Source organism: Mastigoproctus giganteus, chromosome 6 (assembly GCF_048544385.1).
Source record: "Mastigoproctus giganteus isolate SK-2022 chromosome 6, ASM4854438v1, whole genome shotgun sequence".
Classification (NCBI taxonomy): domain Eukaryota; kingdom Metazoa; phylum Arthropoda; class Arachnida; order Uropygi; family Thelyphonidae; genus Mastigoproctus; species Mastigoproctus giganteus.
In genome coordinates this window covers 925,256-942,779 of record NC_143580.1, presented here as the reverse complement: position 1 = coordinate 942,779, position 17,524 = coordinate 925,256, and the positions used below count along the sequence as shown (strand labels likewise).

The window sequence follows — 17,524 nt, the reverse complement described above, 5'->3', positions numbered from 1 at the left end:
GAATTCCAAAAAAAAAAAAAAAAAAGACGTGTTATTGGTTCACTTTGCGATGTCTTCACAATACAGTCTGTCCTCGTATAGCACGATAGTTGCGTTCCTAGAAACCCTCGTGCAATGCAAAATCGTGCAATATAAACAACAGCCCCTATGGGAAAAGTAGGGTTAGGTGCCGACCACCCAAGATTGAACATACATTTGGAACCAAAACATTACCAAACACAATAAATAATCGGGTAATTTTAATCGTTATAAAATACTTACATATTTTATAACGATCAAAATACGTAATAAAAATATATATTTTTTATTATAATATAATAAATATTTTTTATTATAATAAAGTATTTTTAGTATTTTTTTAATACTAAAAAAGTATTTTTTACGGATAAAATACGTATTTTATTCATAAAAAAATTTATTATATTAAATAAATTAGTCGTAATAAAATACTTACGTATTTTATAAAACGTAAGTATAAATTATAATACGTAAGTCGTAATAAAATATTGCTAATGCTTTTGCTTCTATCGTAAGCAAACTTGTTTTTTGTTTGATTTTCTATCCAAACAGATGACAGCCGTTCCATCTCTTCCAATTCTTTGTGTCTTAATCTAATGGATTTTAATTACACTTTGAGTTGTTCCCGCTATGAAAGTTGTTTTTATTTTCTCTGCATTCTTTGTAATTCTCCGCGTTGCCTCATTTAGATCTGTAGCACGTGCAATATCACGTGGTCTTTCATTTCGCTCTAAGCGTTTCACAATTTCATATTTTTTCTCTATCGACAGAAGCGGACTGGCCATAAGCCTTACGGGGGAAACCCCGGTGGGCCGGAGGCCGGTGTGATTTTGGCCATAAACCGTAGTATGAGGCCACTACAAATTTTCCCGGGTAAGAATTTTTGACCCAGTCCGCCTCTGTTTATCGATATTGCTTTTTTTTTCTCTCTCTGAATCTGCAGTGTCTTCGCCAGGACGCTTCCTTTTCACACCTTTTAAGTATTTTACTCATTTTTAGGGAATAAAGCACAATTACAAAACGAGGAGGCATGCTTGATACACATAAACAAAGCTGCGCGCGTATCGCAACTGAATAAACAACACCGTCAAGGCCGAGATACACTATTAACACCTCACATTTTACTAAAGCACATTTCTGGGGGTTACTACCATAAAACAATAAAAACAATTTCCAGTTGCGTTTCTGCTAGTGGAATCTGTTATAAACTGGTAGTAAACTCCATCTAATTGCATTTGCAATTATATCGATAGCTGGAATTGTGTTGGTTTTTACGTTATTATGGTGAAATGTGTTTCCCCTTCACTGATATAAAACACATAAATACATTTTCAGAATCTTCTTCGTTCCTATCGTGTTGCGTTCGGTTGGGGTGATTCCGCGTTCGACTGCCATTTCTTGTAAACACAAAGGCGAATCGTGTATAAACGAATTCGGTTCGTGTTATATAAGATAACGTTCCCCTATTTATAAATCGTGTATGATCGAATTCGTGTAATGCAAACACGTGTTATACGAGGACCGACTGTACCTCCATTTATTCCTTCGGGATGCCAAAATACGTTTCCATGATTTTTTTTAAGCTTGCACCGGCTAGCAAAAACTTACGTAAAATCGAATTTACGCATGTCGAGGAGTGCCTCTACTTGTATTGTTGCAATCATACTATTTCAACAAATTTGATTATAGCAACAAATGCTATAATCAAATGGGTAATTAGACTATTGGCTTGGATTATACTAACCTCTTCCAAATGCTGAATTTGTAAAGTAACAGGCGTGTGCATAAAACATTACATCGTTCATACTAAATATTTTGGGCTGAAGTATGCTAATGTCGTAATGTCACAACGTTAACTTGGTAGAGTAAGCAGCAAGTGGGAGCATAAATCGTTACATCGTTAATGACTTCAGTTCTAGATGTTCGATTTTAAAATGGTTCTGATTTTTGTCAAAAGAGGTTTTCACTTAAAACATCATTTGTGCATACAGGGTACATACACATTTTTTTTTTTTTTTATGTGAAAACATCTTTGGCAGCACCTACTAAATCTCAGACTGAAGAAAAACCAATTTGTCACATTTTGCGACACGGAAATTACGTTAATTGACGTTGTTTCCTATTTGTCAATCAAATCAACAAACCAGAAATGCCGATTTTGTGATGTGCAATGATGTTATTTCTGTGTCGCAAAATCATGTGTCTACATGATTTTGTCAATTTGAAGCACCATTCATGCGACAAGGTACGAATGATGCATCAAATTGACACGCCTGTCGTTTATCCGGATTATTTTCTTGTAAAACATGAATATATGTTTGTGAGTTTGAAGCTTGATGCTCCCAGAAGTCTCACTACCGGAGACAGACACTAACTTGTTGATCATTCAATGGCTTTTTCTTTGTTCTTGCCCACAGGATCTTTGGGAGTGTTATTTGGCCACAGCAAAATGTGTGCATGTGGACTACCACAATGCTGAAATTCTGTGCTCTTGAAAAAGTTGACCTTGTAAAATTTATCAAACAGGATATAACGTTTTCACTGCAATATGTTCATAATTACCTCCACAATCTTCTTAAAGTATATCGCACAGGTTACAGCATCTTCATTCACTAGTGTCTCCTTCTACACGAAGTCCATGTCACTCGCATCATCTTCACTAATATCTTGCCCCTTATTCTGTAACATGTAAAACAGCTAAAGCAAGTGTGAGCAACCGATTTCACTGGCACTCAAGAGTCAAGAAGTTGAGGTTTACCGAGTTATCTAATCATAGAGAATAAATCACACTTACGTTAGGCGCCTCCGTAGCCAGGTGGGCAGGAGCAGCAGTGCATAGCACACGCTTCTTGATTAGACCGGGGTTCGAACCCGTGCCCACCAAATATGGAGGATGCGGAAAGATCAGAGAATGATCACCGCATATCCCCGGAGCAATATGGCCTTAGTTGCTAATGCTCCTAAAAAAAAAAAACCAGATAACACTTACGTTAAGCCCAGTAGTTAGTTAGTTAGTTAGTTAGTTATTTTGGTTTTTAGGAGCATTAGCAACTAAGGCCATATTGCTCCGGGAATATGCGGTGGTCATTCCCTGACCTTTCCGCATCCTCCATATTTGGTGGTCACGGGCTTGAACCCTGGTCTAATCGAGAAGCGTGTGCTACAAACTGCTGCTTCTTCCCACCTGGCTACGGAGGCGTCGAGCCCAGTAATAGGTCGAATTTGGAATTGTCCTTAGGAAGGCCAAGTTGTTTTCGATATAGATGTTAATACATTCCTTGGATTAAACTTGTTCACAGTTTTCTTGTAACATGTGAATTTGAAGTTTAACCAAAAGGATCATTTTTTTTTCACCAAAAGGATCATTAGGAGCATTATTTAGCCCAGCAAAATCTGTGCATGGACTACCTCGATTTTGAAATTCTATGTTGTTGTTATTTGGTTTTTAGGAGCATTAGCAACTAAGGCCATATTGCTCCAGGAATATGCGGTGGTCATTTCCTGACCTTTCCGCATCCTCCGTATTTGGTGGTGACGGGCTCGAACCCCGGTCTAATCAAGAAGCGTGTGCTACGTACTGCTGCTCCTTCCCACCTGGCTAAGGAGGCGCCTTGAAATTCTATGCGCTTGAAATTGTTGACCATGTAAAATTGGTCAAAGAGGATATAACATTTCGACGGAAATGTATTCATAATTACATCCACAATCATCTTAAAGTATATCGCATAAGTTGCAGCATCTTCGTTCACCAGCTTCACCTTCTGCATGAAGTCATGTCGCTCACACCATCCTCACTAATATTGCACCCTTATGTAACTTGTACAATAGTCAAAGCAAGTGTAGCCAACTGATTTCATTGGCACTCAGTCACGATTTTAGTCAAGTCATTGTAGGTTTACTGAGCTTTCTAATCATAGCGAATAGATCGCACTTATGTTGATTGTTTTTTTTTTTTTTTGTTTTGTTATTTGGTTTTTAGGAGCATTAGCAACTAAGGCCATATTGCTCCGGGATATGCGGTGGTCATTCCCTGACCTTTCCGCATCCTCCGTATTTGGTGGTGACAGGCTCGAACCCCGGCCTAATCAAGAAGCGTGTTCTACGCACTGCTGCTCCTTCCCACCTGGCTATGGAGGCGCCTGCGATTACGTTGAGCTCAGCAGTAGGACGAGTTTGGAATTGTTCTTAGGAAGTCCAAATTGTTTTCAATACAGCTGTTAATATATTCTTTGGATTGAACTAGCAAGTCATTTTGTATCTTTACCTATGTATTTGAAAGCCACCATTAAAGAGTCTCTAGTTCTCTATCTCATTATCTTCATTGCTATGTAAAGGAGATGATATGAAGTAAAACTGCATCGGTCAGATCGTCTAAGCTCGCTCATTGCCATCAATTTTTTTTAGCATTAGCAAAGGCACATGATGCAAGAAAGCAAGCTTATTTAGCATCAGCCAAAAAAACTTTTTTCATTTCATCCATCCACTTGCTCCAAATGTTATTATTATTAGCTATATGATGCAAGGAAGCCTGAGGCTTATGCTGCACCAGCCAAAAAAAAAAAAAAAATCCCGAGTTACCCTGAGAGAGAGAGCGAGAAAAGTAGAAGGGAATCACCAAGAAAGAGAAGAATGATGATATTAAGCTCAGGACCCTGGTTGTTCCAAGCCCATACTCACTAGATGTGAGCCCCCAGAGTTGAATGTTTGTCTAGTTCTGCCTTGAATCTATTTAGGCTATCATCTTCTACGACGGATGGAAGTTTGTTCCAGCAATCAACGACCAGCTGGCTAAATGTAAACTTCCGCACTTCTATGCTACAACTGTCTTTCCTCAATTTGAATTTATGCCCTCTCAGGTGATTATTCTGAGGAAGAGTAAGAATTCCACCAGTATTGAGCATGCCCAAACCATCCACGGCTTTATACACCTCAAGCAGATCACCTCGCAGGTGCCTCGTCTCCAGGCACTGTAGTCTGCAATAACTTAAGCCTTTCTTCGTAAGAGCACCCCTTTGTTCCATTCACTAATCTTGTTGCCCTTCTCTGTACTCGTTCCAGCAGCTCTACATCTGTCTTAATATGAGGCCTCCAGACCTGTATACAGTACTCAAAGAGTGGCCTGGGCATTGCCTTATACAAGGGGATAATCACCTCCTTATCCCTGCTAGAAAAATTCTTGTATATCATTGACAAGACACCATGGGCTAACTCTTGAAGACCGTCTGCACTGCTCAGAAAACTTCATATCTGCCTGCACAATTTCCCCCAGGTCCTTTTCATTCTCTACCACTGTCAGTGTAGTACCACACGGTTCATACATTAATCTGGGGTTACTGCTTCCCCTATGCAGTACTTCAGTTGTCACCTCTCAGCCCATCTGCTCAACTTTTCTAGATCCTGTTGCAGCAGCATACTCTCATTAGTGTCATTAACAACCCTGCCAACCTTCGTATTGTCTGTAAACTTGGACATTACGCCTGATATACTCATCAATATCATTAATAAATATAGAAAACAACAATGGACCCCACACTGAATCCTGGGGGACTCCACTAATCAAGTCCACGAAGAGCAGTGTCCATTGATTACCACTCTCTGTCTTCTCCCACTCAACCATCCCTTTATCCATAGCAGCAATTTGCCTCCAGTGCTACACTGCTCCAATTTGTGCAGCAGTCTTCCATGTGCAACAGTATCAAAAGCCTTTCTAAGATCCAAATATATGATATCAAAATTATTCCCTACATCCAGTTGCTTTGTGACCACATCATAGTATCCAATCAAATTGGTCAGGCAAGACTTTCCCTTAACAAAAGCATGCTGTGTCCAAGATATAACTGAAGTCTTGCTAGATGATCCTGCAGTGCTTCTTTAACAAGTGATTCCATTATTCTCCCCCAGAACACAAGTTAAACTAACAGGTCTATAGTTACTTGTGTCACCTTTTGAACCCCCCCTTTGTGAATTGGTGATACATTTGCACACCTCCAGTCCATGGGAACTGCTGCTGAGTCCAAGGAAGCCCTCATAATTATGAGAGCTTCCTTGGACTCAGGGAAGGGTTTGCTTACTTACTTCCTTTGCTGCCTCCTTTAATATAACTGGATAGATCCCATTTTCCCCAGGTGCCTTTCTTATGTTTATCTTCAACAATTTCTCCTCCACTTTGCTCTCAGCTATTACAAAATCACTAGCTCCCTTTCAAGAGTTTAATAAACCTCTAAGTTATATTACTGTACTGGAATTTTATTTTTAAACAAATTTCGTTTAACGTTTGCCAACACTGTTTTTTTTCTCATGTTTTATGCAACACAGGCTAGCAGCTTATGATCAATTTAACTTTAAAAAACAAAGAGTTTCAAGCACAAATTCAAAGAATTATTTCACACATTCTAAATTTATCAGCAAAACCAAGTTTACTGGTTTTGTTCCTGTTAAAAAGGTGAAGATAAACTATGTCAATAAGATGTTTTAGCATTAGCATTAGTAGAGGCATTTGATGCAAGAAAGCAAGCTTATGCAGCATCAGCCAAAAAAATTAAAGTAAAATAAATAAATAAAAAATATTTATTTTTTATTTATTTATTTTCTCTGTTCGTTCGAAATACCTGTCCAGCCGATGAGGTGACTTATGTCAAAATATATATATATATATATATATATATATATACACATATATTGTATTCATTATAAATGGATCTCCTTACAAATGAAAAGCAATTTACTTATTTTATGGAATAGTGCCACTTATTTATAAAATGCAACAGCAAATGTTTCAAGCACAAATTCAAAGAATTATTTTACACATTCTAAATTTAACAGCAAAACCAAGTTTACTGGTTTTGTTACTGCTAAAAAGGGGTGAAGATAAACTATGTTAATAAGATGAGGAGACTTATGTCAAAATATATATATACATATAATTATTATTTTATCTTTCTATTGTGGTTTATTGTGTTTATTTTCTTAATTACGGGTGTTTTCTACTCATAGGTATTATGGTTAATACATTACTGGTCTTTAAGCTAGCCTAAACTCGGTTATCTTAAATGCCCAGGGCCTATTCATTTATTATTTTTCAACTTGTTACGTATTGCTAAAGAAATTGTCATATTAATTATAGATGAAAAACTGTAGCAATACTACTTTATGACAAAATGATAAAATATTAAACATTTTTATACATTTATTGTATTACATCTTTATACATATTTGTATTACATCACATGGTCGTCAATTAAATACAACATAAATTATCATATTACTAAAGAATAATATATACATATATATATATATACATATATTGTATTCATTATAAATGGATCTCCTTACAAATAAAAAGCAATTTATTTTTTTTATGGAATAGTGCCATTTATTTATAAAATGCAAAAGCAAGGCAACTTTTTATTTTCAATATCACTAAATAACAAATTATGATTTAATACCATTTATATGTACCATTTACAACCATCATAACAAGGCTCAACTGTGTTTTTAATCTAATAACATACATCATTTTTAGTAATAACTATGTATGAAAAAATTATTATAATATATTTCTTTCACAATTGAATTTATTTTGTTATAAAGTCCTCATGTCTTGATTGCTGCTGAGTGTAAATATTACTTTAATGTATTTGTATACTTCAAACCGCATTCAAAAATAAAAGAATATATAAAATAATAAAAATTCTTTAAATTGCTTTATAAGCATTCTTTCATAAAAATAATATATAATATAAACTGCTAAAACTAAACAATAAAAAGCACCAACCTCACTGCAATGACATATATTTATGAACACTTTCTGTCCATCGAACTCTTTAGTCTTAATGCAGAAACCTGGATAGGGAGTTACTGTGACAAATGAAGATGGATCTGGATGCTGTTGCTGTGAATCAGTGTACAGATTAAGTTCTTCAGATGCCTGAAATTTTTTTTTTTTTTTTTAATTGTGCTGTAGTACTTTTATCAGAAAAGTTCAAAATCTTAACATCATAACTTAATCCCTATTTATAAATATTTATTTAACGCAGTAAAAAAAAGGATACAAAAATTTGTAGATACACAGACTAATAGTTTTAATATATTAGAAAGGATTTATTTCACTTTTTTTTTTAAAGTACTGCTAAAATGCAAAACACTTAAAATTACTTAGAGAATTGTGAAATTTAGCACTCAAGAAATTATACCACATCCCCTCCCTCAGTTTGAAGCAATTAGGCACCTAACAATAGCTACAAGAAGAAATGATTGAAAGGCTTTACATGGATTGAATAAATTTAATGATGATGGTATTCTAATTATTTATTGGAAAAGAAAAACAAGAGGAAAAATTGAAAAATGAGAGCTGCAGGACAGATGTGTGAAAACTTGCTTTCAACCAAAGAGTAACTGACTGTTCAGAAAAACTACTATCCGGTGTTATGGAAGTGGGTACATTTAAGGAAGAATTACGCAAATTAATAGAAGGGATGGGCAGATGAGATGGGTAATTTTAACCTAGTCTTAGCTGTCTTTACAGTAATGTCAGGAGTGAAATTACTGTAATTTCATCTTATCAATAAAATGAGGAGTGAATCAAACTCCTGATTAGAAAAACTAATGCTGATAACAAGGCTGAACAGAAACATGGTGTAACCAGAAAATAAGGGATGAATAATTAATATGTATAATTAACCACTCTTTTACCACGTGGAGTTTTTAATATACAGGATGTCTCAAAAATATTGGTACAAACATTTAGGGGAGGTAGGTAACATCTAAAGGAATGTTTGTTTGTTTGTTATTTGGTTTTTAGGCGCATTAGCAACTAAGGCCATATTGCTCCGGGAATATGCGGTGGTCATTCCCTGACCTTTCCGCATCCTCTGTATTTGGTGGTGACGGGCTCGAACCCCGGTCTAATCAAGAAGCGTGTCCTACGCGCTGCTGCTCCTTCCCACCTGGCTACGGAGGCGCCCCAAAGGAATGTGAATCGCATAGGAACCCATAACCGGAAATGTCATGGGAAAGTAGTAGCAGAGGCACAAGAAGCAGAAATGACACAAGACAGTAATTAGTGGCAAACATTTATTTGACATAATATTAACAATGGAGTACGAGATGGATGCATTTCATGATGTCACAACAGATGCTCGAAGGTGCCACCATGAGACGCAATGCATGCGTGACACCGATGCAGCATGGATTGGCGGACATGGTCGAACACACCTGAAGTTTCTTTGACAGTAGCAGCAGCGCAGATGAGTCTCGCCACGAGATCCATTTACGTCTCCACAGGGGATTCATACACGATAGATTTGAGGGTCCCCCCCCACAGAAAGAAATCAAGGCTAGATAAATCAGGTGAGCATGGGGGCAGGCCCACAACGGCCAATTCATCGACGTCCAAAACGCCTGTTCAAATGGTCACGAACACACACACCTTCCATAACGGGCAGGTGCCCCGTCACGTTGAAACAAAATGTTGCATCTCACATTTGCTGGAACATCATCAAGTAACCCTGGTAGAACTTGTTCAAGAAAGATCCGATATTCAGCAGAGTTCATGCGGGATGGTAACAGGTATGGGCCGACTAAGCAGTCACCTACCTGGCCACACATTTATTGCGAAGCGATGTTGTGCCCCATGGGGGAACACACCGTGTGGGTTGTCGTGAGCCCACACATGAGCATTGTTCTGATTGAATAAGCCTTCCCGAGTGAATTAAGCCTCATCCGTGAACAAAACATAGGCTGGAAAATTCAAGTCTTGAACACTTTCTTGGAGAAACCACTGCGCAAAAGCCACATGTGCAGGTGATCTTGGGGGAGCAGTAACTGAACCCTTTGGAGATGAAAGGGGTGTAAGGAATCGCCGTGCCAGACACGTTGTACACTGCAACGAGACACTCCTAAGGCAGAGGCAACGGCACGTGTGCTGATAGTAGGATTATTCTGCACAGCATTCAACGCATTTTTTTTTGATGGTGGGAGTTGGCATCGAACGTGGTCTGCCCGTACTACTCCTGTTACCTCTAAATGACCCACAATCGCACAAATTTTGATGCTCACGCGCAAACAAATGGTGGTCCTGTAGACGTCTGTCTGGGAAGCGTTCTCCATAAATTCGTTGAGTGGTTCATCCACTGACCTCTGCTAATCCATACACTAGGTGCATGTTTGCCAGCTCACAGTTCGTATATATCGATGCATGCTCTTCATGCGGCAACTACTGCTTGGATGAGTAAATCAGAAATTTTCCCTCTCGTGAACTGATGAACAGTGCTGTCTACCGACTTACGGTGACGTTTGTGGTTATGAGTTCCTATGCGATTCACATTCCTTCAGATGTTACCTACCTCCCCTAAACATTTGTACCAATATTTTTGAGACACCCTGTATATTTTATTAAGCACAGCCTAAACTAATATATAAAAAGTGTGCCGTTACCCATCATCAGACTGTGCTGCTGACCGCCATCAGACCTGGGATGAAGAGTTTCCCCATGGTATAAACAATGTATTTAGAAAGGACAACAAAAGCTCTACCAGATGCATAAATTATGCATGCTGATATAGAATTTGTGAGGCGTGAAATAGTTGGAAGCAAAGATAAAATGAGAATGGAATTAATCTACAGACCAGAAGACTGAGAGGATTACATGGAATGGGTCAGTAAGTGATATTGTCTTATCATGAGTGATTTCAATTTCACCTTAATTGTCTGCAACAAGTGGGAAGGAAACTCACCACTGGAGAACAAAATTATTAAATAAACCAGACAACTGCTATTTATATCAGCATGATAGGGAAAGTATTAGCATTAGCATTAGTAGAGGCATTTGATGCAAGAAAGCAAGGTTATGCAGCATCAGCCAAAAAAATAAATAAATAAATAAAAAATTAAAAATAACCACTTCCACTTCACCTCTCTGTTCGTTCGAAATACCTGTCCAGCTGAGCCTTAAACTTATTTAGGCTATCAACTTCCACGACAAGGGATGGAAGTCTGTTCCACCAACCAACCACCTGTTGGCTAAAGGCAAATTTCCCTCACGTCTATCCTACATCTGTCTATCCTCAATTTGAATTTATGCCCTCTCAGGTGATTATTCTGAGCAAGAGGAAGAATCCCATCAGCCATTGTATAAAGCCTTGAGGCTTTATACACCTCTATCAGATCACCTCGCTGGTGCCCAGTCTACAGACACTGTAATTTGCAAAACTTAAGCCTTTCTTCGTAAGAGCACCCCTTTGTTCCATTCACCAATCTTGTTGCCCTTCTCTGTACTCGTTCCAGCATCTCTACATCCGTCTTGAAATGAGGCCTCCAGACCTGTATACAGTACTCCAGGTTTGGCCTGACCATTGCTTTATACAAGAGAATAATCACCTCCTTATCCCTGCTAGAAAAATTCCAATATATCATTGACAATACAACATGAGCTACTATTGCAGCCCGTCTGCACTGCTCAGAGAACTTCATATCTGCCTGCACAACCACCGTCAGTGTAGTACCACAGAGTTGATACGTTGCTCTGGGGTTGCTGTTTTCCATATGTAGTACTTTACATTTGTCAACGTTAAACTTCATTTGCCACCTCTCAGCCCATCTGCTCAACCTTTCCAGATCCTGTAGCAGCAGCATAGTGTCAGTAGTGTCCTTGACAACCCTGCCAACCTTTGTATCGTCTGCAAACTTGGACATTAAGCTTGATATACCATCATCAATATCATTTATAAATACAGAAAACAATAATGGATCCAATACTGAACCCTGAAGGACTCCACTAATAACATTAGTCCACAATGAGCAGTGTCCATTGATTACCACTCTGTCTTCTCCCCCACAACCACCCCTTTATCCATAGCAGCAATTTGCCTCCAATGCCGCACTGCTCCAATTTGTGCAGCAGTCTTCCGTGTGCAACAGTATCAAAAGCCTTTCTAAGATCCAAGTATATAATATCAAAGTTATTCCCTGCGTCCAGTTCTTTTGTGACTGCATCATAGTATCCAATCAAATTGGTCAGGCAAGACTTCCCTTAACAAAACCATGCTGTGTCTGAGCTATAACTGAAGTCTTGTCTAGATGATCCTGCAGTGCTTCTTTAACCAGTGCCTCCATTAACTTTCTGGGAACAGAAGTTAAACTAACAGGTCTATAATTACTTGTGTCGCCCTTTAATGCTCCTTTGTGAATTGGGGTCACATTTGCACGTCTCCAGTCCATGGGTACTTCCCCTGAGTCCAAGGAAGCTATCATAATTATGGCTAAGGGTTTGCTTACTTCCTTTGCTGCCTCCTTGAACATAACTGGATAGATCCATTCCACCCCATTTGCCTTTCTTGTGTTTATCTTCAACAATTTCCCCTCTGCTTTACTCTCAGTTATTACAAGATTCTCTAGCTTACTGCCAGAGCTGAATACACCTCTGGCATTCCCCTCACTGAATAACTTCTCATGTGTGAATGTCGATGCAAAATATTCATTTAGTTTGTTAGCGACCTGAGCAGGATCATCAACAGTTAACCCATTGATATAAAGTGGACCAATCTGATTCATCCCCTTCCTTCTACAGTTTACATAAGTAAAGAAGTCTTTGCTGTTTTTCTTTGCATCCCTTGCCAAAGATTTCTCGTAATCTGCTTTCCCCTGCCTAACCTCCTTTGTAACTTGGTTACAGATCAACTTGTATCTATCATAGGCTTCTGTGTCACGTGTTAATTTGTATGTATCCCATGCATTTTTCTTCTCTGCCATATGTCTCATTAGTTCAGCTGACATCCACTTAGGCCTAAACGTTGAACAATATTTCCTAGTTGGTATGTAAAGCCTAGTAGCTTCCAAGATAAGTTAGCATTAGCATTAGTAGAGGCATATGATGCAAGAAAGCAAGCTTATTCAGCATCAGCCAAAAAAAAAAAAAAAAAACACACACCACTCCCATTTCACACCTCCGTTCGTTCGAAATACCTGTCCAGTTGAGCTTTAAATTTGTTTAGGCTATCAACAGGACCAGGGTATGTCTGCCAGGGGCAAAGGTTGATGACGTTGTAGAGCGAATATCATCTTTTAAGGGCACAAAAGGTGATATAGTTGTACACGTTGGCACTAATAATATTAAGAGTAGGAGACCGGCAGAATTACTTAACAAGTACAGGTCACTGTTGAACAAAAGCCGAGAATTAGGGTTGAATTTGAAAGTGTCTGCAATTCTGCCCAGACACGATAGGAGGGAGTATATGATGAGAGCCTTGTCGATCAATTCGGCCCTGGAAAGATTGTGCAAGGCTCAAGGGGTAGAATTTTTTTCAGCCTGGACTGTACTTGTTAACAGGAGAGATTGCTTCTACAGGGATGGGATACACTTAAATAGAAAGGGTGCAAGAATATTTGCTGATGCTATCGAGGCAGTGTTAGGTGGGTCGGAAAACTGCTAGCTTGGGGGGAGACAAAGACCAATAGATTGACAGTAGCCATTGGCAGAGGTGAAAGAGATTCTTGCACTGCTTCTATTAGAATGAGCAGAAGCCTGAAAAACAAGATGCATGGTATTTCAGAGACTGCTGGGAGCCATTGCGGTACAAGTAAACACATGGGTTGTGTTAGGGTAGCTAAGAATAGAAACAGGTGCAGGTATACTTGCGTGTACACCAATGCTAGGAGTTTAGTAAATAAATTTGATGAATTTGAGGTATTGCTCAAAACATCAAAGGCAGATATTGTTGGGATATCAGAGACGTGGTGTCACACAGATATAAGGGATGCAGAACTGCAATTTGGGGAGTACAACGTCTACAGAAAGGACAGACCGGATAGGAAGGGGGGAGGGGTTATGCTATTAGTTAAGAAACACATAAAAACCAAGGAAGTGAAGCCAGTCGACATCGCTGGACAGTGCAGTGTTGAGTCAGTTTGGTGTGACATAAGCTATGGGAGATCAAAATTGAGAGTAGGAGTGTGCTATAGGCCTAATGACTCTGATGAGTATAATAAGGAACTGTACAGGGAAATAGAGTGGGCTAGTAAATCAGAGAGTCTTATAATGGGAGATTTTAATTTCCCAGATATTGACTGGAATTTGGGGGCTGGTTACTCACACACTAGCAGGGCTTTTGTGGATTTATTGGATGATTGCTTTCTACATCAGCATGTTCAGGAGGCAACTAGAGGGAGTAATACTCTTGATTTGATTATCAGCAGTGATTCTTCATGCATAAAAAAACCTGCAGATAATTTAACCACTAGGTGGCAGTGATCACAGTGTGCTGAAGTGGGATTTACTGAAAGAGGTAACTACCATTAGGGGTAAAGGGAAGGGTTATTGCTTTCGTAAAGGCGACTACGATGGACTGAGACAGTATTTAAATTCTATACAGTGGGACCAACTGATGATGTTACCAACAGCAAATTCAAAATGGGAAGCATTCAAAGAACGTATCTTGGAAGCTACTAGGCTTTACATACCAATTAAGAAATATTGTTCAAGGTTTAGGCCAAAATGGATGTCAGATGAACTAATGAGGCATATGGCAGAGAAGAAAAATGCATGGGATACTTACAAATTAACACATGACACAGAAGCCTATGATAGATACAAGTTGATATGCAACCAAGTTACAACGGTGGTTAGGCAGGCGAAGGCAGATTACGAGAAATCCTTGGCAAGGGATGCAAAGAAAAACAGCAAAGAGTTTTTTACTTATGTAAACTCTAGAAGGAAGGGGATGAATCAGATTGGTCCACTTGATATTGATGGGTCAACTGTTGATGATCCTGCTCAGGTAGCTAACAAACTAAATGAATATTTTGCATCGACATTCACACATGAGGAGTTATTCAGCAAGGGGAATGCCAGAGGTGTATTCAACTCTAGCAGTAAGCTACAGAATCTTGAAATAACTGGGAGTAAAGTGGAGGAGAAACTGTTGAAGATAAACACAAGAAAGGCACCCGGGGTGGATGGGATCTATCCAGTTATATTAAAGGAGGCAGCAAAGGAAGTAAGCAAACCCTTAGCCATAATTATGAGAGCTTCCTTGGACTCAGGGGAGGTACCCATAGACTGGAAATGTGCAAATGTGACCCCAATTCACAAAGGAGGATCAAAGGCTGACACAAGTAACTATAGACCTGTGAGCTTAACTTCTGTTCCAGGAAAATTAATGGAGGCACTGGTTAAAGAAGTACTGCAGGATCATTTAGACAAGACTTCAGTTATAGCTCAGACACAGCATGGTTTTGTTAAGGGGAAGTCTTGCCTGACCAACTTGATTGGATACTATGATGCAGTCACAAAAGAACTGGATGGAGGGAATAACTTTGATATTATATACTTGGAGCTTAGAAAGCCGGATACTGTTGCACATGGAAGACTGCTACACAAATTGGAGCAGTGTGACATTGGAGGCAAATTGCTGCTATGGATAAAGGGGTGGTTGAGTGGGAGAAGACAGAGAGTGGTAATCAATGGACACTGCTCATCGTGGACTAATGTTATTAGTGGAGTCCCTCAGGGCTCAGTGTTGGGTCCATTATTGTTTTCTGTATTTATAAATGATATTGATGATGGTATATCAAGCTTAATGTCCAAGTTTGCAGATGATACAAAGGTTGGCAGGGTTGTCAAGGACACTACTGACACTACACTGCTGCAACAGGATCTGGAAAGGTTGAGCAGATGGGCTGAGAGGTGGCAAATGAAGTTTAACATTGACAAATGTAAAGTACTACACATGGGAAACAGCAACCCCAGAGCAACGTATCAACTCTGTGGTACTACACTGACAGTGGTAGAGAATGAAAGGGACTTGGGGGTGATTGTGCAGGCAGATATGAAGTTCTCTGAGCAGTGCAGACGGGCTGCAAGAGTAGCTCATGGAGTATTGTCAATGATATACAGGAATTTTTCCAGCAGGGATAAGGAGGTGATTATTCCATTGTACAAGGCAATGGTCAGGCCACACCTAGAGTACTGTATACAGGTCTGGAGGCCTCATTTCAAGAAGGATGTAGAGCTGCTGGAACGAGTACAGAGAAGGGCAACAAGATTAGTGAATGGAACAAAGGGGTGCTCTTACGAAGAAAGGCTTAAGTTTTGCAAATTACAGTGTCTGGAGACTAGGCACCAGCGAGGTGATCTGATAGAGGTGTATAAAGCCTTGAATGGTTTAAGCATGCTCAATGCTGATGGGATTCTTCCTCTAGCTCAGAAAAATCACCTGAGAGGGCATAAATTCAAATTGAGGAAAGACAGATGTAGGATAGACGTGCGGAAATTTGCCTTTAGCCAGCGGGTGGTTGGTTGGTGGAACAGACTGCCATCCCTTGTGGTGGATGTTGATAGCCTAAATAAGTTTAAGGCTCAGCTGGACAGGTATTTTGAACGAACAGAGGGGTGAAGTGGAAGTGGGTTTTTTTTTTTTTTTTTTTTGGCTGATGCTGCATAAGCTTGCTTTCTTGCATCAAATGCCTCTACTAATGCTAATGCTAACTTCAACAACAAGCGATGGAAGTCGGTTCCACCAACCAACCACCCGCTGGCCAAAGGCAAATTTCCGCACATCTATCCGACATCCGTCCTTCCTCAATTTGAATTTATGCCCTCTGAGGTGAGTATTCTCAGCAAGATAAAGAATCCCATTGGCATTGAGCATGCTCAAACCATTCAAAGCCTTATACACCTCTATCAGATCACCTCGCCGGTGCCTAGTCTCCAGACTCTGTAATTTGCAAAACTTAAGCCTTTCTTCGTAAGAGCAACACTTTGTTCCATTCACTAATCTTGTTGCCCTTCTCTGTACCCGTTCCAGCAGCTCTACATCCTTCTTGAAATGAGGCCTCCAGACCTGTATACAGTACTCAAGATGTGGCCTAACCATTGCCTTATACAAGGGAATAATCACCTCCTTATCCCTGCTAGAAAAATTCCTGTATATCATTGACAAGACACCATGAGCTACTCTTGCAGCTCGTCTGCACTGCTCAGAGAACTTCATATCTGCCTGCACAATTACCCCCAGGTCCTTTTCATTCTCCACCACTGTCAGTGTAGTACCGCAGAGTTGATACGTTGCTCTGGGGTTACTGTTTCCCATATGTAGTACTTTACATTTGTCAATGTTAAACTTCATTTGCCACCTCTCAGCCCACCTGTTCAACCTTTCCAGATCCTGTTGCAGCAGCATAGCATCAGTAGTGTCCTTAACAACCCTGCCAACCTTTGTATCATCTGCAAACTTGGACATTAAACTTGATATCCCATCATCAATATCATTCATAAACATCGAAAACAACAACGGACCCAACACTGAACCCTGAGGAACTCCACTAATAACATTAGTCCACGTTGAGCAGTGTCCATTGATTACCACTCTCTGTCTTCTGCCACTCAACCAACCCCTTATCCATAGCAGCAATTTGCCTCCAATGCCACACTGCTCCAATTTGTGCAGCAGTCTTCCATTTGCAACAGAATCAAAAGCCTTTCTAAGATCCAAATATATAATATCAAAATTAT

General features: G+C 39.4%; 1 protein-coding gene across 2 annotated transcripts in view; it reads right to left on the bottom strand.

Moving 5' to 3' along the window:
- Positions 1-17,524, bottom strand: part of LOC150083784 (PIH1 domain-containing protein 1-like) — a 187,708-nt gene that overhangs the window by 148,512 nt on the left and 21,672 nt on the right. For both annotated transcript variants that reach the window (XM_090374877.1, XM_090374878.1), the window contains exon 2: positions 7,793-7,945. In XM_090374877.1, the coding sequence (XP_090231003.1) occupies positions 7,793-7,945 (153 nt within the window). The remainder of the gene's footprint in view (positions 1-7,792; positions 7,946-17,524) is intronic.